This window comes from Phocoena sinus, chromosome 2, assembly GCF_008692025.1.
Source record: "Phocoena sinus isolate mPhoSin1 chromosome 2, mPhoSin1.pri, whole genome shotgun sequence".
Classification (NCBI taxonomy): Eukaryota; Metazoa; Chordata; class Mammalia; order Artiodactyla; family Phocoenidae; genus Phocoena; species Phocoena sinus.
The window spans coordinates 150,453,517-150,473,992 of record NC_045764.1 but is presented as its reverse complement, the minus strand read 5'-3'; the positions used below and the strand labels follow the sequence as shown (position 1 = coordinate 150,473,992).

The 20,476-nt window shown below is 54.2% G+C and overlaps 1 protein-coding gene and 1 long non-coding RNA gene across 3 annotated transcripts; one reads left to right on the top strand and one right to left on the bottom strand.

Moving 5' to 3' along the window:
- Positions 1 to 816: 816 nt before the first annotated feature.
- Positions 817 to 4,961, bottom strand: LOC116749361. The gene is made up of 2 exons (XR_004348588.1): positions 4,572 to 4,961; positions 817 to 1,553 (listed from the first exon to the last, which is right to left on the bottom strand). It is a non-coding gene; the product is annotated as an uncharacterized LOC116749361 (long non-coding RNA).
- On the top strand, positions 4,326 to 20,134 carry RPS6KL1 (ribosomal protein S6 kinase like 1). 2 transcript variants are annotated; one of them, XM_032623660.1, is made up of 11 exons: positions 4,326 to 4,453; positions 5,851 to 6,135; positions 7,421 to 7,545; positions 8,521 to 8,613; positions 14,052 to 14,099; positions 14,527 to 14,659; positions 15,457 to 15,702; positions 16,498 to 16,587; positions 16,754 to 16,836; positions 18,197 to 18,292; positions 18,561 to 20,134. In XM_032623660.1, exons 2-11 carry the CDS (start codon positions 6,000 to 6,002, stop codon positions 18,669 to 18,671), a joined length of 1,161 nt encoding a protein of 386 aa, XP_032479551.1. In that variant the 5' UTR covers positions 4,326 to 4,453; positions 5,851 to 5,999; the 3' UTR covers positions 18,672 to 20,134. The 2 variants fall into 2 exon arrangements, with proteins under 2 accessions (XP_032479551.1, XP_032479550.1); XM_032623659.1 differs by having other exon boundaries at positions 15,457 to 16,044.
- The last annotated feature ends 342 nt before the right edge of the window (positions 20,135 to 20,476 follow it).

Here is a 20,476-nt window from a genome sequence, read left to right as displayed (position 1 = left end):
ATAGTCATTCCATTATTGAACACAGCACGTCTCTCCATTTTCTGTGACTTTCAATGTTATTATTTCCTCCATGAAGGTCTTATATACTTCTGATTAGTTTATTCATAAGCATTTCATAGTTTTTGTCACTGTGATGAATGGGATTTTAAAGTTATTATTACATTTTCAAATTGTTATTGTTGATATATAGAAAAGTTCTCTTGATTTGTAAATATTGAACCGTTCTAACTCACTAACTGTTGCTCTGGGTTTTCTAGATGAGTAATCACATTATCACAACTAATGGCAATTTGGTCTCTTCCTTTCCAATCTTTAAACCTCTTCTTTTTTTTGTTTTGGCTTGTTTGTTTGTTTACATCTTTATTGGAGTATAATTGCTTTACAATGTTGTGTTAGTTTCTGCTGTACAACAAAGTGAATCAGCTATATGTATACATATATCCCCATATCCCCTCCCTCTTGAGCCTCCCTATCCCACCCCTCTAGGTGGTCGCAAAGCACCGAGCTGATCTCCCTGTGCTATGCAGCAGCTTCCCACTAGCTATCTATTTTACATTTGGTAGTGTATGTATGTCAGTGCTACTCTCTCACTTCGTCCCAGCTTCCCCTTCCCCCCCCCCACCCCGTGTCCCCAAGTCAGTTCTCTTCATCTGCGTCTTTATTCTCTTCTTTGTTTTCAATTTCTTATCGTGTTAGTTGTAACTTCCAGTATATTGTCGACGAGTCGAGGTCTTGGCTCATTTCTGACTGCACTGGGGTATCATTCAAGATAGGTCAAGGTTTGCTGCAGTAACAAACAGTCCCAAAATCTAGTGGCTCAACACAATCAAAATTTATTTCTCATTTACACCTCATATTCAACACAAGTCATGGGTCAGGGACGGGTTCCTTATTGTTATTTCTCAGAGACTCAGGCTGATGGAGGCTAAGCACATGGACGTGTGCTTCCACAATCACTATGGCAGGAGGAATTATGTACTGGCTTTTGAAGCTTCCACCCTGAAGTAACTGCTGTTCTGTCCACTGACATTTCAAAGCAAGTCGCATGGCCAAGCCTAACTTCCAAAGAGGTAGGGAAGTGTGATCCTTCCATATGCCAGAAGAACAGCTGGACCGTGGGAATGCTTCTCATGCTCCACCGTTACACATGGTGTTTGCTCTAAGTTTCTGGTAGATAACCCTTTATCAAGTTTAGAAGTAAGTGCACGAGTTTGTTTAGAACTTGTTAAGTAAAGAGTTTGTCCTTATCATGAATGAGTGTTAAATTTTATCAACTGTTTTTATGTCATCTGTTTGATGTGTAAATGTTATTTTTCTCCCTTAATTTGTTAAGGCATTTATATATGCTGTTTCTTTATCCAGAACATTCTCCTCCACTGTCCTCTTCAAACAGTTTTCCTGGTTAATTCTCATTCTTTAGAGCTCATTCACTCATCCAGCCAATATTGATTGAGCAATGCTATCTGCCAGATGTTGTTCTAGGCACTTGGGATACATCTGTGATACGTCTGGGATACAAAGCAGATAAAGGTCTTGCCCATGTGGATCTTACACTGGGGGGAGGAAAGAAAAGAAACGTATAAAATAAATAAGTTAGATAGCATGCCAATAGTCTTGAGTACAACAGAGAAGAAGCAGAGCAGGGCAAGGGAGAAATGGAGATGTTGGGAGGGTGTAGCCAGAGCAGGTCTCTCATGACATCAGGGCAATGACTCAAAGCAGGGGCAGAGTTTACTAGGTAGGTATCCAAAAGCAGACTGTTCCAGGCAGAGGGCAGCAGTGGGGCAAAGGCTCTGGGGTGGGAATTGCCATGTGGGTTCTAGAAGCAGTGAGGAAGTTCCGGGACTGAAGCTGAGTGAGTGAGCCTGGTAAGGGATGAAGCTGGAGAAATAGTGGAGGAGGGTGACCCTGAGGGCCTTAGAGGTCATAGCAGGGCCTTTGAGTTTTTCTTGGACTAAGATGGGAGCCCTTGCAGACTTTTGAACAGAAGGACAGAAACTGACTGCGCTTTGAAAGGATCCCCCTGATGCAGTGGTGAGAACCACCTTTAGGGTGGCAAGGGTAGAAACAGGAAGACAGGAGGAATCGCCTATGATAACTCAGGTGTGAGGTGAAGATGTTCCTATGAGAGTCATAGCAGTGGAGGTGGTGAGAAGTGCTGAGATTCTGGATACATTCTGAAGAAAAACCATGATGATATTCTAATGGATTAGATGTGGAGTATGAGAAAATAAGAGAAGCCAGGATGGCTCCAAAATTTTGGCCTGAGCAATGGGAAGGATGGAGCTGGAAGTGGAAGAGGCTTTAGGTGGAGAAGGTTTCAGGTGGGGGAGGATCAAGAGTTCAGTTATTTTTTCTTTTTCATTATGATAATTTTTTTATTGAGATAAAATTCACATATCATAAAATTCGCCTCTTTAAAATGTGACTTTGATGGTTCTTAGGATATTCATGAGTTGTGCAACCATCACACTATCTAATTCCAGAACATTTGTTGACCCCCCCCAAAAGGAACCCATACCCATAATCCACTCTCCATCCCCCCCCCAGACATCTACTTTCTGTCTCTATGAATTTGCCTATTTTGGAAATTACATATAGATGGAATCTTACAGTAAGTAGCCTTTTGTGTCTGACTTCTTTCATTCAGCATAATTTTTCCAAGGTTCTGGACTCTTTCAATTTGAGGTGTTTTATTAGCCTATTAAATATTTAAGTCTGGTAGAGAGGTGAGGGCTAAGGGATACAGAAAATATAAGGTATCTGTAAATAGATATACAGAATCATCAATATATGGAAGAATACTACTTAAAATCATGAGACTAGGTGCAATCCCTCATCAAGTGAGTAAGGACAGAGAGAAGGAAGATGCCCAAAACTGGCACACTCGAACATCTGGAAGAGAAGAAGCCATCACAGGGGACAGAGAAGGGGCTGCTGGTGAGAGGGAGGCAATAGAGAGTATGGGTCCTGGAAGCCTGGGGAGAAACTGCATGGACAGAATGCTGTGATCACCTGGGTCAGATGCTCCTAAGAGGTCAAGTAAGATGAGGATTGAGAAATGACCATTGGGTTTAGCACCCAGGAGGTCATGGAACTCCTGGTTGACCAAGAGCTATTTCAGAGCGATGTCAGGGAAGAAAGCCTCATCAGAGTGGGTTCAAGAAAGAGTGGGTTCAAGAAAGAGTGGGAGAAGAGAAACTGGAGACAGTAGAGACACCTCTTTTGAGGAGTTATGCTGCAAACCTGGGGTGGTAGATAGGAGAGAAGTGAGGCCAAGAGTGTTTTTTGTTTTGTTTTCAAGATGGGAGAATCAGCATGATGTTTGTTTCAGACAGGAATGAACGATGCAGTGGGAGCCAAAAATTAATGATGTAGGAGAGAAAGGGGAGAATTGCCGGACGGGGTTCCTTGAGGAGGTGACGGGACAAGATTGATCCCAAGGGGAAGGTTGGCCTTTGATGGGGCTCGGACAGGTCATCTATCGAAAGAGATGGGGAGACGGTATGTGGGTGCAGACCTGGCCAGAAGGCAGATAGCAGGCAGGGTAGGAGTCTGTGTTCCTAAATTTTCAAGGGATGGAAGAAGCATGGTCTTTGGCTGAGTGAGGGGGAGGAGGTGTTGGGAATTAGAAGGGAATGGAGTGAAAATGTATCTAGAAGAGAGCAAGTGCACTAGGGAAGAATAGTGTGAGTCCAGGCAGCATTAGGGTGCAGGTGAGGTCTGTGTGCCCAGTTCAGATGTCACCCCCTCCCGAAAGTCTTCTCACCCCCAGACTAGGTCACTCCCCTTGCTGCCTCATGGCCCCTGTGGTGCTTCTCTCTCACAACTCTGATCACAACTGGAATAAAATATCAACTGTATTCTTTAGTTCTTTAATCCCTGTAACCCTCCCTAGACTGTAAACCCCATGAAGACATGAGCAGAGACTGTCCCCTCCGTCGCGGTATCTTGGCATCTAGCTCCTCTCACACAGTAGTCTCTCAATACATAATATTTAAATAGTTGAATAAATGAATGAAGTAATGGATGAGAAAAGTCCTGGAAGATGCATGTGTGCTTTTAGTCGGCCTAGATTTCTGAAGCAACTCCTTCCGCATCCCTGTGAGATTCTGGACCTCCTCTCTTCGCAGCTTTTACCCCCACCCCAATCCCTTCCCCGCCCCCCGCCCCCTCCCCCACCCCCTCCCCCTCCCCCAGCGCTCCGCTTTGCGGGCGCTTCTGCTTTAAGGGCCCCGCAGAAGTCGAGCCGGGCGCTGATTGGTGGTTTATTCTAACGGATAGAGGATGAGCTCATCTGCAACCAATGACCGAGCTGCATCCGGCCAGACCCCTGCACCTGGGTGGAGGGCTGAAAGCAGCCGCCCACGGTGCAACGTCCCCCACGGGGGCGAAGGGGCAGTGGCGGCCGGGCTGGGTCAGGCCACGCGGACCGAGCTCCTGGCTCGGGCAGGTACGGTGTTTGCCCGGCTCCTCCTCCATCCCCCTCCCCTAGGAGAGGATGCCCCCTCTTCTCACTCCCCCAGCCCGCCTTCCTCGGCGACCCCCGAGGGGCGGTGCACCTTGCGTACCGGGGACTCGCGGGTCGGACGCGACGCTTTCTGGGTCCAGGCGCGGCTATGCGGTTCTGCCCGGAAGGACCCGGCCCGGCGGGTGGTCCCGGAAACCGGGCCCTGACACAGAGCAGCCCGCCCTGTCGGCCTTGGGGCCTCTGAGCACAGGACTCAGCGCGGCATGTCCCTGGTGACTAGGCCGAGTGGGGAGGGTGCGGCTTCCCTTCCCCGCTCCCTCCACCTCCTGGCCGCATCCTGGCCAGGGTTCAGCTCCCGCTGGCTTCACGATGTGGGTTTTCCTCCCCGCCCCACTCCCCATCCTGTTCTCTCCTCCCTCTCTCCACAGAGGCAGAAATGACCTGAAGTTGGCAATTTGGGCCCTGCCCCTTCCCAGTGGGGCCTGAGGGAGCGAAGGTGCAGAGGCTGCAGTGAGGGGCAAAGGCAGCTCTGCTGGCCTCTCTCTGAGCCCTTTCCTTTCCTGAAGACACTGCGCTTATCCCTTTGGCCACTTGTAGCTCACACTGCTCAGGGAGGAGCTGCTGTTCGGTCCTTGGAGGCCACGTGGCCTCCTGACCTTCTCAGAGACAGAGCCAGGAGGCCAGAGGCATCCCCTCCCTAGGGCTGGTTGGGCTCTGACCTCATTCCTCTAACTCCACCCAGAGTGGCACTGAATCTGCCACTCAGTCATCTCATTTGCCCGCAGACTTTAAGGCCAAGCCCTGTGCCCGGCTCTCTGCCTGGCTTCTTGGGGGTCCTCACTCCCTGGCCACACTGACCTCGGGACCTAGGGAAATGAAATAAAGCAGGAGCAATCCATTCTGTTCGAGGAGGTGCCATGGAGCCGAACCTTGAAGGATAAATGAGATTCCCATGGGAGGACCAGGGAGGGGAGAACAGGCAGGATGGAGGGAACAGTATAAGGAATGGCCTTTGGGCCCCGGGCCCTGGCTTCAGCCTCAGAGTGTGTGACCTCCATGTTTAATGTGTATAGAGGCCCTTTGCAGGCATATCCTCAGCTCTCTCCAGTGCTCAACACATAGTAAGTGCTCAAGAAATACTTGATGAACTGAATTTGAATTGAAAACAAAAAACCCAGAGTCCAAAGCATGTTATTATTCTGTTATTACCACCACTTAGGAAAGATCTGGCTCAGTGAGGGATATTACCCACATTCGCTCTGATCCCTCCAGCCCTTGGACGTGGGCATCAGTCTTCCCAGTACTCAGTGGAGGAAACCAGGGTGCAGATGGGGTGTTACTCCCAGCAGGATTCTCCCTAATGCCTCTGCTCATTCCAGGTCCCTGCTCCAGGGCAGCCATGAGCCTGGTGGCCCGTGAGTGTCCCCCTGGCCCTGGCCTGGACCCCGAGCCCTGCTCATGAGTGCGGTCCCAGGCCCTAGTGTACCGGGAGCAGATTCGCAACCGGGTCACTCCAGGGGCATCTGACATGACCAAGCGCGACTACCTTGTGGATGCAGCCACACAGATCCGGCTGGCCCTGGAGCGTGATGTCAGTGAGGAGTATGAGGCAGCCTTCAGCCACTACCAGAATGGCGTGGACGTTCTGCTCCGAGGCGTAAATGGTGAGGCTGGGGCTGGGCAGGGACGGAGGCCGGTGGTGAAGGGCTCATCCCGCCATCTGTCCATCTGAGCTGGGCGAGCAGGGCTCTCTGTGTGGGCCCTGCAGGGCCTCTGCAAAGGACAGTAATAACAGTTCTCATTTATCGAACGGTTCCTATACACCAGGCGCTGGTCTAAGGGCTTTACTTGTATCAGCTCATTTCCCATTCACAGTAATACAAACCACTGTATATGTTCTTGCATATACTTCCAAATATATAGGAATGATTTTTGTTCCTGTTTTCCAGATGAGGAAACTGAGGCACAGGGCAGTTAACTAGCTTGCTTGAGACTCCACAGCTGTCAAGTGGCAAAGCTGGGGTTTGAACGGTGTGGGCTCCAGAGGCTGTGCGCTTAGCTTACTCAGCTTGCCTGCCCCTGGAGCTGGGCTGGGGTCCTGCCCTCGGGAGGCTTGCATTCTAATGGGGGGAGATTGGTGAGTTGATGACGGACTGTTATAGTCCCAGGTGACAAGAACAATGAGGAGGAACTGAAGGGAGGGAAGAGGGAAACTGAGGCCAGACTAGGCTGGCATAGGGCATTTTCTAGAAGTCAGAACCCTAATCTGAGTACTGAAGAATGGTGGGCATGTTGTCCAGCTGAAGGGCTGCGTGGGGCTCCAGAGGGAGAACCGCACAGGCCTGGAGGTGAGAGGGGAGGCCTGTTCAGGGAAAAGGAAGGCATTTCCAAGTAGGGGGAGAGGCTGGCCCTGAGGCCACTTGGAGACCCCTGAGGGCCTTGGTGGCCAGGCTGGGGGTAGGAGTCAGGCCCCAATTCACGCTTCCTACCCTCCCTCCAATGAGACCCCTCAACACCTGGGCTTCGTGCCTGTCCAGTGACTTCCTTTACCCTCCCGTCCTGATCCCCATTCTGGCCTCTTTCACACTGGGCATCAGAGATAGAACGTGTGCTCTCTGGGGGCTTCTGTCTCCTACTCTGAAAAACGGACATGGAAATCCACACTGTGTCCCTTCCCAGGTTGTGATGGTGGCCAGCGAGGTAGTAGGTGCCAACTGTAAAGTGCTGTAGGCTGAGTGGCGACTGTGGTTCCCAACCTCTCCTGCCACCATCCCTCCTCCTCCTCCCCTGCTGGTCTCCCATCCAGAGGAGGACCCAAGGACAGAGGTGGGGTCAGAATCCACTGAGCAGCATCAGAAATAGGCACTACCTCCTATGGAGGGCAGAGGGCGGGCAGTGGGAGCCCAAACCCCAGCGTCCTCCCAAGGACAGGACCCCTCCTCCCCACAGTCGACCCCAACAAGGAGAGATGTGAGGCTGTAAAGCTGAAAATTACCAAGTACCTGCGGCGGGCGGAGGAGATCTTTAATTGCCACCTGCAGAGGACGCTGGGCAGTGGAGCCAGCCCTGGCACGGTAAGGAGACCCCAAAGGCCTGAGGGCTCTGAGGGGAGAGAGCTGAGGCCCTCACCCCACAGGCCAAGGAGCTGTCGCCCGCCATCCCGGGCGGCAGGCAGACGGTGGAGAGCACAGCTCGGCTGGTGTGTGTGCCGGGGCTGCCCTCCTAACCCCCTCCTGGCTTCCTCTCTATCCCACACTCTCCATAATTCATTCATTTGCAAACGCTTAGTGAATCATCTCCAGTCCAGTCTTACGCCCCCACAGAGTACACACACACACACACACACACACACACACACCTCCCTACCCTCACGCATGGTCCGTACACGTGCTCACCTATGCGCACACTCAGGCTCCCAGATCTCCCTGTGTTTGGCTGGGCTGCAGTGAGTATTCGGAGCAGACACAAATACCCACGTGCATATACACGCACATGAATATGTGCATATATAAATGTGCAAAAGTCCTCTCCCCATACGGCTTTTCTTGACCCATTGGGCACTCAGAAAGGGTTGAAGATGCACGCACACTTCTCAAGCCCACAGGTGTGCACGTACACACCCCTTCTAGGATTGCTGCACCTTGTAAGCTGCTTCCCCCAAAGCAGGTGCCTGGGCCACATGCCTTGGTCTTCGAGGCGTGTTCCCCGAGATGCACATGTTCCCAGGTTACTTCCCCCCTCCCTGGGCGTATCTGCCTCCTGTGGATGAGGCTTCTGAGAGGGGGTTTCTGAAGCCCTGAGAACTCCCTGTGTCTGGGAGGAGGGCTAGGTGGGGACCGAGCTGAGAGGGTAGCCTGGTCACCCTGGACCAAGGCCAGCTTCTCTGCTCAGTCTGTCCCTGTGAGGTGGGCCCTGCCTGTACCCCGGTCCTGCCCTCTGTGGCCACTGCTCTCCTGGCAGCCGGGGCCCTGCCCACTGCCTGCTGAGAAGGCTGTGGCTGAGTAGGACTCACCCTGAGGCCGCTACGTGGCTCTCTCCTGCCTCTGCAGGGTTTTAGCAGCCTGAGGCTGCGGCCCATCCGCACACTGAGCTCTGCCCTAGAGCAGCTGAGGGGCTGCAAGGTGGTTGCCGTCATCGGGAAGGTGAGTGAGCACCGCCCGAGGTGTGGGAGGAGGTGTTACGTATAATTGGGGGGGGGGGGGGCAGGTGTTGGAAAGGGGTCAGAGGGTCCAAGGGGAGGAGAGCGGCTGTGGCGGTCCCCCACCCTTCCTCCACCCCAGCCCACACCAGTCAGCTCTGGAAAGGAAAATGTGAGGAAAAAGCAGAGGCGCGCAGCTCCTCTCCACAGCCCGCCAGCTCAGACGCAGAAAGCCACTCCCTCCGGGGCGCCCAGCCAGCCCGCGCTGCCCTGCCTGCCTGCCCCAATTCCACTTCGCCAGGGCTGCAGACAGGAGTCTCCCCACCTAGCACAGCCCAGAGGTTCCTGTGGCGGGAGTCCGCTTATCTCCAGAAACCCGTTCTGCGGATGGTCGAAGTGGGCTGGTGCCTTGTCCAGGGCCTTGGCAGCTCTGCCCTTTCTCTCCTGGCTCCTCCGGCCACCCCCCATCCTGACCCCATCTAGGATCTTTTCCCTTAATTCAGGGCAGACAGGAAGATAGGAGCTGACAGCCAAACCTGAACCTGGGACACTCATCAGAAGGACAGACAAGTTGGGTCAAATGAGATTTGAGCCAATATTTGATCGCTCTCCGCCCCAGCCCAGGGATACCTGAATATTCGCTAAAGCGTTTTTTCCCTCAAACTGGCTATCAGAATCCCCTCGGGGAGCTTCCTAAAAATAGAGATGCCCGGGCCCCATCCCAAACCCACTGAGTCAGAATTTCTAGGGTTGAGCCCAGGCACCTGTAATTTAAAACACTCATGGGAGATTTGGACGGGTCTGGGAGCCCGCAGAGAAAAGGGGACCGGTGTGTGCTCCCCGACATGCCGAGGGTGAAGTGCTGGCCGGGCTGGCACCACGTGGCCACAGACGAGCTCCTTTCCCTGTCTGGGCGCTGGTTTCCTCATCTGGAAGTGGAGGTAAGGATCCTCCCACCCACCTCCACCCCACCCAGCGTGATGTGGGAACTAAAGTGACATGATTCGGGGGAAAGGCCTAGCACACGCTAAAGCATTTGATACAAGTTTGGTGGCCGTGAAGGCGAATGACGAGAGTGTGTGGCGAGCAGGCTTCCCACCCCAGCCTTGCTCCAGCTGCTGCTCCCAGGTCCCTGGAACAGGCCCCAGTCTGTCAGCCAAGGCCCAGCAGCTTCCATCTGCCCAGCCCTTCCCTCCCATTGCGCGAGTCCACGTGGCTTGGCCGCTTCCCCGGGCAGGCGGAGGAGGTGACAGCCACCACTGTTTCCCCGTGTGGGATCCCACCGAACCAGTGGTGTTTTGGAGAGAGGGGTTCTGGGTCAAATAAGTTTTGGAAACAGTGAGTTAAAGTTACATTACTTCAGTTTTTTAAGTACAGGAAGTTTCAAGCTTTTAGGATGCAGAGGTACACAGTGAATCTCCAAGAGGGAGGTCTGTGACAGAATTCCCCGAATTTGAATTTAACCCCAGACACACATGTGCAAAGCATTTTTGGAATCCCATATACTGAGGCCTGTGCATATGGGAATTAGAAATTCAGGCCAAGCCCAGCCATTCTGTCTTGAGAGTGCCCTCTTTTCTTTCTTTTTATATACTTTCTTGGGCACTCAATTTGCTTACTCCACCTCCCTCCTAAAATCCTGCTTCCTTTTTCTGAGTCATTCCCAAGCCAGGAACACCAATCTCCTCAAATTAGGAGAGGTGTTGGGGCCACTGGGCCCAGGTCCCTGCAGCCAGGCCTGGATGAGTATCACCACATTCCATACCACAGCTCTGCCCAGGCAGATCTGGGCAGGCAGGTGGGAGGGCAGTACCAGCCTGCAGCAGCTCGCAGACTCAGGGGGAGCAGAGGGCCCCGCTCAGGAAGCCTTGAGTGCCCCCAGAAACACCCCATTGTGAGGGTTAAAGGGGCTGGGGAGCGGGGGGTCCCTCAGGACCGAAGAGATACTGGCAGGGGTAGGGGGTGGCAGGGAAGAGCAAGGAGGGTGGATCAAGGACTAGGCAGGCAGCAGACCAGGAGAGCCAGGGTCTGCTCTTGGGGAGCCTGGGGGGCTTGAGAGACAATGCTGCCTATTTGCCGAGCTTTGTCCCGGAGCCAGGCCCTGAGTCAGGGAGGGGAAGAAAGAGAAGACCAGCCAAGTCACTTCCGTGTTTTTGGCTCAAACACAGGGGTGTTTTTTGAATTATTGTTAGTTATCAGCATTTAAAAATTGGCAGGTTTCATAGAGAAGTCCAGATTTCCTACTTATCCTGAGAAATCAGAAGCTCTGGAAATGCTGCCTCACATTCATGTCAGCCGGAGCAGAGGACGGGCTGCCCGATTTAATGGGGCACCTGCCCTCCGTCGGCCCCTTTCTCATCCTGCCCATTGGCTCACATGCCCAGCCCCTGTGGACCTTAGTGCTTGAGAACCTGCTTGAAACTTCTGGATTTGTTTGCTCCAGGAGGAGTCCTCCTGGCCTTGATACTGTGGACATTTTAAAAGAAAGGGTTAATGTGTTTCACCAAAGCTTTCATTGTCCCTGAATCCCGAGAACTCAGTGGGTTTCATTTTTAAAAAAAGAGATTTCCGTTTTTATTTTTTATTATTTATTTATGGCTGCATTTGGTCTTTGTTGCTGTGCACGGGCTTCTCATTGTGGTGGCTTCTCTTGTTGTGGAGCACGGGCTCTAGGCTCTCAGGCTTCAGTAGTTGTGGCACGTGGGCTCAGTAGCTGTGGCTCGAAGGCTCTAGAGCGCAGGCTCAGTAGTGTGGCTCACAGGCTTAGTTGCTCCGCGGCATGTGGGATCTTCCCGGACCAGGGCTCAAACCCGTGTCCGTTGCATTGGCAGGCGGATTCTTAACCACTGCACCACCAGGGAAGCCCGACATTTCCTTTTTTAAAAAGATGAAGGCAGGCACCCTTCACCAGAACTGCCTTCCACCTTCCCGATAGCAATACTCACCTGACATTCGTAAGGCCCATTCTAGTTTGCCAAGCTGTTGCATTAAACCCGCTCGGTCACCCTGGGGAGGAAAAGGGTTATAAACCTGTGCAGTCCGATACAGTAGTCACCAGCCACATAAGACTATTTTAATTCATCAAAATTAATTAAAATTAAATATTCTATTTCTCAGTGGCACCAGCCACCTTTCAAGGGCTTGATAGCCACATGTGGCTAATGGCTTCTAATGGACAGTGCAGATATATAATATTTCCATCATGGCAGAAAGTCCTACTGGACAGTGCTGCATTTTAATCGTTGTCTTACAGAGAATGTAACTGAGGTTCATGAGGTCAAGGGACAAACTAGTGCTCTATAGCACAGAGCAAAAGAGAAAGGGGATTTTTTTATTTGCTTGGTTTAATGGGAAAATGCCCCCTTTTGAAATACCATGAAAGAGAAAGGAGTTTAGAACAGAAAAGAAAAAAAAATTCCCCACCATCCTATCTAATTCCAAGATAATCACTGTTAATGGTTTGGTCTAATTCTTTCTTGATAGATGTGTGTGTATATATATATTTTTTCTTCTCTTTTCTAACACACTTGTTTCAATGTACTGATCAAGTTTTATTTCTGGCCTCCACGACCTTCACTGCTGTTTTTTTGTAAACGAGAAGACTTGCCCAAGACAAGACAAGGTGGAGGGGAATCCCACTTGGCAAGTGGCAGTAGGGAATTATCCGGGGTGTCAGCACTTGTGGGAAACTGTATTATCCTAAATGACCCCAGAGTTCTCTTTCTTTCTTTTTCAAGCTTTGCATAAATTTGGCCAAAGAGCCGGGGCTGGGCTGGACTCCATCTCTGGCTGTTGGAGGAGAGACCTCTAGTGGTCAGAAGGGATGCCTCACGCCTGCTGTCCCTGTGCTCAGAGGCCACCACCTTCATCTCACTGACGATGGGGAAACTGAGGCCCAGAGGGGAAGGCATGCACCAGGTCACCTGGTTGTGCCCCTATTTGCAGTTATGTCTCCAGGGCTCCGGGATCAGCCTGTCTGGATTCACATCTTGGCTCTACTGCTTTTTAGCAGGGGGACCGTAGGCAACATAACCTCTCTGAGCCTCAATTTCTTCATCAGTAAAATGAGTCACTAGTAATGCTCACCTGGTAGGGCTGGAGAATGAAACTAAATGACCTAGATAAAGCCCTTAGCGCAGAGTAAATGCTGTATAGCCAGTGTGGGGTTTCCCTGTGATGATAATAATCGTCACTATAGACTATTGAGAGCATGTTATGTGGCAGGCACAGGCTGCTGCTGTACTTGAGTTGCTCGCTTTAATAGAATCCTCCTAATGGCCTTCTGAAGGAGGTACTGCTATGACCCATTTTGCAGTGAAGAAGGCCAAGGTTCACAGAGGCCATGTGACTTGGCAAATGTAACTGACATTCCCACCGCCTTTACATTCTCCAAGGGCCTTCCCATTGGTGGCCTCAACAAACCAGTGATAAGGGAGGGTGGGCATTTGTAATTCCTGTTTGGTAGATGAGAAAATCAATTCACTCACCCAAGATCTGAACCCCAATCCTAGGCTGCAGCCTTCGTCACTGCCCAGTGGCCTGGCCTCAGGGCCTGGTTCCCATGTGCCAGTACGGGGAACGTGTGCGGGGCAGGCTGACGGCTAAGAAGTCACAACACCAGGGTGCTGGCCTTGCTTCCCACATGCCCCTCATCTGGGCCGAATCTTCCGCTTTCCTCCCCTGACGTGTCCTCTCCTATGGCTGGGGTCCACCCCTGCCCACCATGGAGATGAGTCTAGGGCCCAACTCCAAACAAGGCTCTGCCCAGCAATTGGCAGACCACTGCCTCCAAGCAAAACCAACAGGAGAAGGAGTGGACTGCCCTCCAAAGATAGCCTCCAGAAAGAAAGACCATTTAAGAGAAGGGGCTGGGGGCAGGGGATGAGACCTGAAGGAGCATGGCAAGACCACAAGGTCTCGGGCACCACTGGGGTCACATTCTCAGAGCCTTGGCTTCTTCACCTGCAAGATAAGAGATCAGAGAAGGTGACTGGCTCTGAGGTCCCTTCCAGCCGTGACACCCTCGGACCGTACGGGATGGACCACTCAGCATGCATGTGGGAAGCACCGACTACCTCCCTGTCCTATGCAGGCCTCTGGGAGTACAGAGCTGGACATGTGGTCCCTGCCCTCTCGGAGCTCACAGCCCAGCGGGGAGTGAGCCCAGAGAGCACTGGAGACAGATTAGGAGCCCCAGCCTAACGTGAGGGTTGGGAAGGCTTCCTGGAGGAGGTGGTACCTGAGCTAAGACCTGCAGATCTAACAAGGGTGGATGAGCAGGACAGGTTTGATGTCAGTTTGGCGGTGGGGGGTACACTCTGCACTACCAAAGCCTGGCCTCCCAGCCCAGCCTTGGTGGAGGACCCTGGGAGGCTGGGGCTGGGGCCATGGAGTCCCGGGAACTAGCATGTGACTTGACTAGTGCCTCCTGGACCTCGGCAGGTGCAGCTGGTCCAGGACCCAGCGACTGGAGGGACCTTCGTGGTGAAGGCAGGTGCCGCCCAACCCCCTGCCGTTCTGCATTCCCCTTTGGACTTTCTCAGAGCTCTTGGAAACCCTTACCCCCTGGGGAACCTCTACCCAGAAGCCGTATGGGAAACCCACACTCCCTCCAAATCCAACAGCTGTTTGTTCTGCCCCCAGCATGCACCCTGCCTCCCAGAAATGTGCACGTGCGCACACGCACACACACATTGCCTCATCCTTGGACCAGAGATGGGAGGGCCTGCCTTCCAGGGTGGAAAGAGGGTTGAGGGTCAGGTTAGGAACTGGGGGCAGGCAGCTGCTCTCCAGGTTAGGAACTGGGGGAGAGCAGCTCTCTCCAGCTGCTCTCCCACCCTTCGTCTGGTTGCCCCTGAAGAGCAGAGCAGCCTCTGGCCAGTCCCCAGCTGATCTGCCTGCTCTGCTCCCTCCCCAGAGCTTGTCCAGGTGCCACGCGGTGAGCCGGGAGCGGCTGACCATCATCCCACACGGCGTCCCCTACATGACCAAGCTGCTGCGGTATTTTGTGAGCGAGGACTCCATCTTCCTGCACCTGGAGCATGTGCAAGGTGAGGGGGCCCTGTCAGCTCCTCAGGCCTTTGGGATGTCGTCCTGTCTCATCCTCTTAAACTGCCGAGCCCACATGCCCAGCACAGACCAGGGGACCCAGCCTTCCTGGAGGATGATGGCTGCTGGGGGCTTCTGTGTGGTGCCAGGGGGGCAGGGGACGTCCTGGGAGGATGTTCACATCTTGGGCGGGTGAGAGGGCATTTATGCAGATGTCCCCTTTGTCACCCTCTCCTCCAGTCTTGGCTCTTTTCACTTTCCTAGTCTGTGCCCACCCCTCAGAGTGGCCCCGTGGGGTGATGGTGCTGAAGCTGTAAGGACAGGAACTGGGTCACGTAGCAGATATTTATTGATCAGCTATGACTTTTTTTTAAATGAGGTACACATCTCTGGGTCATGACATACAGTCGTCGCAGGTCCGTGCCTGGCCTTGTTTTTATTTTACTTACTTAAGCTTCATTACACTTTTTTCCCTTAAAAAAATTATAATACATTGAACATCGGCGAACCCACCACCTAGACCAAGGACATTAAGAATAATTTACCTCTCCTTAGGGGTTAAGCACCTATTTTGTGCCAGGTTGTGAGGCTGGGGCCACTTTAGGTGGGTGGAGAGGAGGGGAGAGGGCATCCTAGGCTGAGGGAGAAGAGGGAGCAGAGGTGAGGACCTGGAAGGCAAAGGGTCCGTGCCCAAGACGGGGGGGGGGGGGGGGGCGGTGGGCGGGAGTGGGAGAGGGACCTGGGCCCCACGCTCTTTTACTCCTGTCCCCATGCTTGCTGCACCCTCTGCACGGCCCAGGAGGCACTCTGTGGTCCCACCTGCTCTCCCAGCCGTGCCTCCAACAGTCTGGGACTAGGTCTGGCTCCAGCCTGGAGAGGATGAAGGCTCAGCTCAACTCCCGACTCAGCCTCCAGACCCCAGCTCACTTCCCACCTGGCCACACCTGCCTGCAGGACGGAATCCCCCTGGAGCCTCCCCGGACTTCTCAGAGCCTTACCCCGGCCAGGGGGGCCGCAGCCATCAGACCCCAGAGAGAGGCTGAAGGTGAACCCTCAGCCGGGACCGGCCCTTCCTGCTCCTGGGACCTTCCAAAGGCCCCAGGTGGCCACCTGCACCACCAAGCCAGGCGGGGGCCCGGCCAGAGCTCTGATCCGGGGCCCCCTTGCGGGCTCCCTTGGGTTCGTGCAGGGGCCGGCCGGGTGCTGGGGGGCTGTGGCCGAGGCAGAGGTCGGAGCCGCCCCTCCACCGGTGGAGCCGCCTGGAGTGTGAGGGAGGAGCAGGTGAGGCAGTGGGCAGCCGAGATGCTGGTGGCCCTGGAGGCACTGCACGAGCAGGGGGTGCTGTGCCGGGACCTCAATCCCCGGAACCTGCTCCTGGACCAGGCAGGTAGGAGCTCTGGGCCCACGGGGAGAAGAGTGGGCCCTCACCCTACCCCACCCCTCTGGCGGGAGGCCCCCGAAGCCTCAAGACAGAGAAGGAAATTTCCCCAAAGTCAAGCGGATGCAGAGGTTATCTGCTTCTTCCCTTGCCTCCCCTCCCCGGCCTTTTCAGGAAGGACTCTGCTGAGCCTGGTTGGTCAGGGTTGAGCTTGGGAAACAAACCCTTTCCCTTGATGAGCTCAGGGCAAGGCTCCTGTGAAGACCAGGTTGTTTCGGGGCCTCGGCGTTGTGTGTGTGGGGGCGGGCCCTTAGGGAGCTTCTGCCCAGTGCAGTCGCTGGCCCCTGCCTTGTGGCTGTTGGGAGAAGCGCTGGAGTCCCCTGCGTCACGCCTGCAGCTCCAAGATGACTAATAGCAATTTTTGTCCCCTTTTATTCCTCCCTGCATGCACTGCATGACAAGGCCACATCCGGCTCACGTATTTCGGCCAGTGGTCAGAGGTGGAGCCCCAGTGCTGCAGAGAGGCTTTGGACAAACTCTACAGCGCCCCAGGCAAGAAGGGAAGGGGTAGGGGGTAGCCCTTGGGTGTCTTTATGTGGGTTGAGCCAGGGGACTGAGGATGATGGAGGGACCTGGGGCACCTGGGTGGGGTGAGTGGAGGGGAGACACGCCTCCTTGGGCGGGCGAGACTGAGACACGTATGTTCTTGTTCCCACAGAGGTGGGTGGGATTTCTGAGCTGACCGAAGCCTGCGACTGGTGGAGCTTTGGGTCTCTGCTGTATGAACTGCTGACGGGAACGGTGAGCGGTGTGTGGGCAGGGTGTAGGGCCTCGTGGGTGTCACTGAATGTAGGAGGGGCTGGGGTTAGTCCAGCCAGTCGTTGTTGGGGCAGAGCCTGCCTGGGTCCCGGAGACCTGGCCGTCGGGCCCAGTGTTCTGCCAGCACAGCTCCCGCCTCCACCGCCAAGGCCATGAGAGACCATGGAAGCCACTCCCACCCAGGCCATGGCTACACTTCGCACCACTGCCAGATGAGTGGCTATAGCTAGGGAGACTGTCAACTCAGTGAGGGCTGAGTCGGGATGATCAGCGAGGGTTTCTGGAAGAGAGCGTCCGGGCCTGGATCTGGAGGGAGGGTGGAGTTTGACACAGCCCTTTTACTCAGGAGGCCAGCGGATCATCCCCCAAGCCTCCCCGCATCCACACCCTTCAGAGCTATAACCCCCAGACTTTGGCTGGACGACCAGAGAGAGGGCCTCCTTCATCCCAGGCTGGCAGCTGCCCTGTCCAGCCTGGGTCAACCCAGAGCTTAAAGTTCCCCTGGCAAGTACCCTTGCTCAGGATGATGGCCTCCGCCCTCCATCCTCGCTCGTGAGTTCAACACCACACCTGGGGCTGGTTAGGTCGGGCAGCAGGGAGAGGCCAAACTGCATTTGAGCAGGGAATGCCCCAAGTGGATGCAGTGTGACCGGAAGTCCAGATCTGACTGGTCCCTCCTGGCTCCCTCCTGGTTTGGTCCTGTAGCCAGGGCCTTTGAGAGCCCTGGCTGCACACAGCCCCACACAGTGGCTCTCTCCTCTTGGCCTCCCACCACGTCTCCAGATCAGGTCTTCTGGCCTTCCTCCTGGTCGCTTCTTGCCTCTCTTCCTGACCTCCAGACAGACCTCTCTGCTCCCCGCAGCTGCACCCTTCTGGAGCACGGAGAGGTCCTACCTGGAGAGGTCCTACCTTCTTCCCTCGCCACAGCCCTGCCTTGGCCCTGACAGTAGGACACCATGTCAAATGAGTCGCCCATGGAAATTTTTTTTCTGTAAGGAGACAAGTTTCAGTGCTATTCCTGATAGTGCCTGCCCTGACTGCAACCCAAGACCGATGTTTCTAGCAAGCTTGGAGCCAGAGGGACCTGGGTTCAAACCCTGAACTCAGCACAAATCCCTTGACCTCTCTGAGACTGCTTCTTGTCTTTAAAATGGGGGTAATACTACTTACTCTGAAGGTTGTTGTGGAAATTACGGATAATGGGTCTCGGGCATCTTCCGCAGCCTGACATGCAGTAGATCCAAAGCAACATCCCCATGAGATGTGACACGGGGAAAAAGATAAAACCTGGCCGCCATTGGAGTGTACAGACTCTCCTGGGGTCGCCCCCGTGTCTTCCCAGGCGCTGTCCCAGAGCCACCCCTCAGGAATCCAACCCCACACCCAGCTCCAGCTGCCCGAGTGGCTCAGTCGCCCTGCAGCCTCCCTGCTGACTGAGGTGAGGTGTGGCCGGCCCGGAGCAGGCAGCTTCTTTGTACTGAGGGTGGACAGAAGGGAGGACAGAGCCCTGTGTGTGAACAAGCCGCCCAGCGTATTAGGTGTCTGATGTGGGTGCAGGAGGTTAATGGGGACAACAAATTTCTATTATGTTGGTGGCCAAACACCAATATCCCCCAGGGTAACACTGGGGGTTCTGTGGGCCGGGCTGGCAGGGAGCAACCGGGTTGGGAAGGCCTGCCCAGGGCTGACTGGGCCTTTCTCCACAGCTGCTGCAGTTTGAGCCCGCCGAGCGCCTGGGCGCTGGAGGAGGCGGTGTCAACAAACTCAAGTCCCACCCCTTTTTCAGCAGCGTCCAGTGGAGCAAACTGGTGGGGTAACCGGAGGGGGTGGAGTAGGCGGTGGAAGCAGCCGGACTGGTCTGGATCTCCTCTCTTCTCTTTGCCTGCCACCCAGAGCTGGCCCTTCTAATCAGCGGCCCTCGGGCAAAGAATGAAAGGCAGCTTGCCTTTCCTGGTCGGGCCCCTCCCTTGGGCCTCAGAAGTCTCTTCACTGACCAGGAAGGGCCTACGGAGTCCCCCAGCCACGTCCTGGAGAAACCCTTCTTAGACGGTGCTGAGCGGGAGGGAAAGAGAGATCTCAGCCTGTTAGGCAGCTTGAACCCCTCCACCCATCAGTCAACAGTCACCTGCTGAGTGCACACCCTGGACTTGAACTTGGACCTACCATGTTAAAAGGTGCCTTCCTTTGCATTAGCTCTGAGCTACTGACCACCTGCTGAGCCGTGAAATTTTGTGACTCATTATCTGCCATGTGCCCCACTCGGGATGTCTCTGGAGACTCATCTCAGGATACTAGTCCACTGGCTTAGTGGTCCCAAACCAGGGCTGCCCTGGCTGGTCATCTTAACCATGCAACTAGTGGGCCTCTTCCACCAGAGGCTACTTTTGCAGGGGGTCGGGAGGCTGAGGAAGCAGGGAAGAAGTCTGTAGTGGGCATGGGGTGGGGTGAGGGAATGGGACAGGACAACCCATCGCCCCCTCCTGACCATGCCCCTTATCTTGTGATTACAGACTTTGGAGAGCAAAAGGAAAGGAGGGGAGGAAAATAAGGATAAAGAGGAATGGGGGGAGAGAGGAAGGCACAGCTCTGCCACTTAGAGAAATTTTGGAAACAAAGAGCTCCCTTCCCCGGCTAGCCCACCCATGTGGAGAGAAAGGAAAACCTGCCCATGGGTCTGAGGGGAGACCACCATTCAGTCTCCAGGCTGAAGCCACTTGAAGAAAAGTTGTACCCACTAGGACTCCCTTCTCGGACGTTCGTCCTGTTTACCATTTTGCATTTTAGTCTTGAGGGTCCACTCAATCCACTGCCCACTGTGACTTCATATCCTTTTGAAATGAAACCACAAAACACATGGAATGGTTGCCCAAGCATTTAGCCGGAAGCAAAATGTTTCTGGTCTCGGAAGAACTGGGGTAAGTAGTTATCCCCAAAGACAATTCCCTCCCCAGATTTGGGGGCCTTCTTCCTCTCAGGACTCACCCTGTCACTGGGGTGTGGCATCTAAGACAAACTTCCACAGATCTCCACCAACTCCTTCCCGCCTGCGTCTCCAGCACCACCAGGTGGCGCCTCTGACACCACCCTCCAGTCTGGCTGTGAAGGCCCTGCTCTAAATCTGGGGCTGGGGACCTGTTGTGGGCATGGCGCGAAGCTCCTCAGGCCCTCTGGACGCGTCTGGGGGACGTGCGAGGTGCAGCCTTTGGAAGGTCCTGGCTCTCCCTGGGGCTTGCCCACGTCCCTCCACCCCGACTCCAATAAAGCCTGCTGTTGCCTCTGGCGTCCTTGCCTCATTAACACAATGAGAGGGATGGGGAGATGGGAGGGTTCCTCCAGAGCAAGCTCCATGATAACCAAGAGTGTGCTTGGATCCTGCTAGGAAGGAGGAAGCGGGGCTGGTAGTGAACAGCACGCCAGCCTGTACCCAGCAGAGCAGTTGTGAGCCCCCCAGAAAGTGGCAGCACTGGGCTCCGTGGGAAGTAAAACAGGAAAAGACATCTTTGAAGAGGGTCATGGTGCCTGGGGGTGGTGCAGGGGAGTGGACCTAACCCTCACGGTGACCTCTTCAACAGATGGTGGCTCCTGAGAAAACTGGAATTCAAAGAGGGAAATGACAGGACCT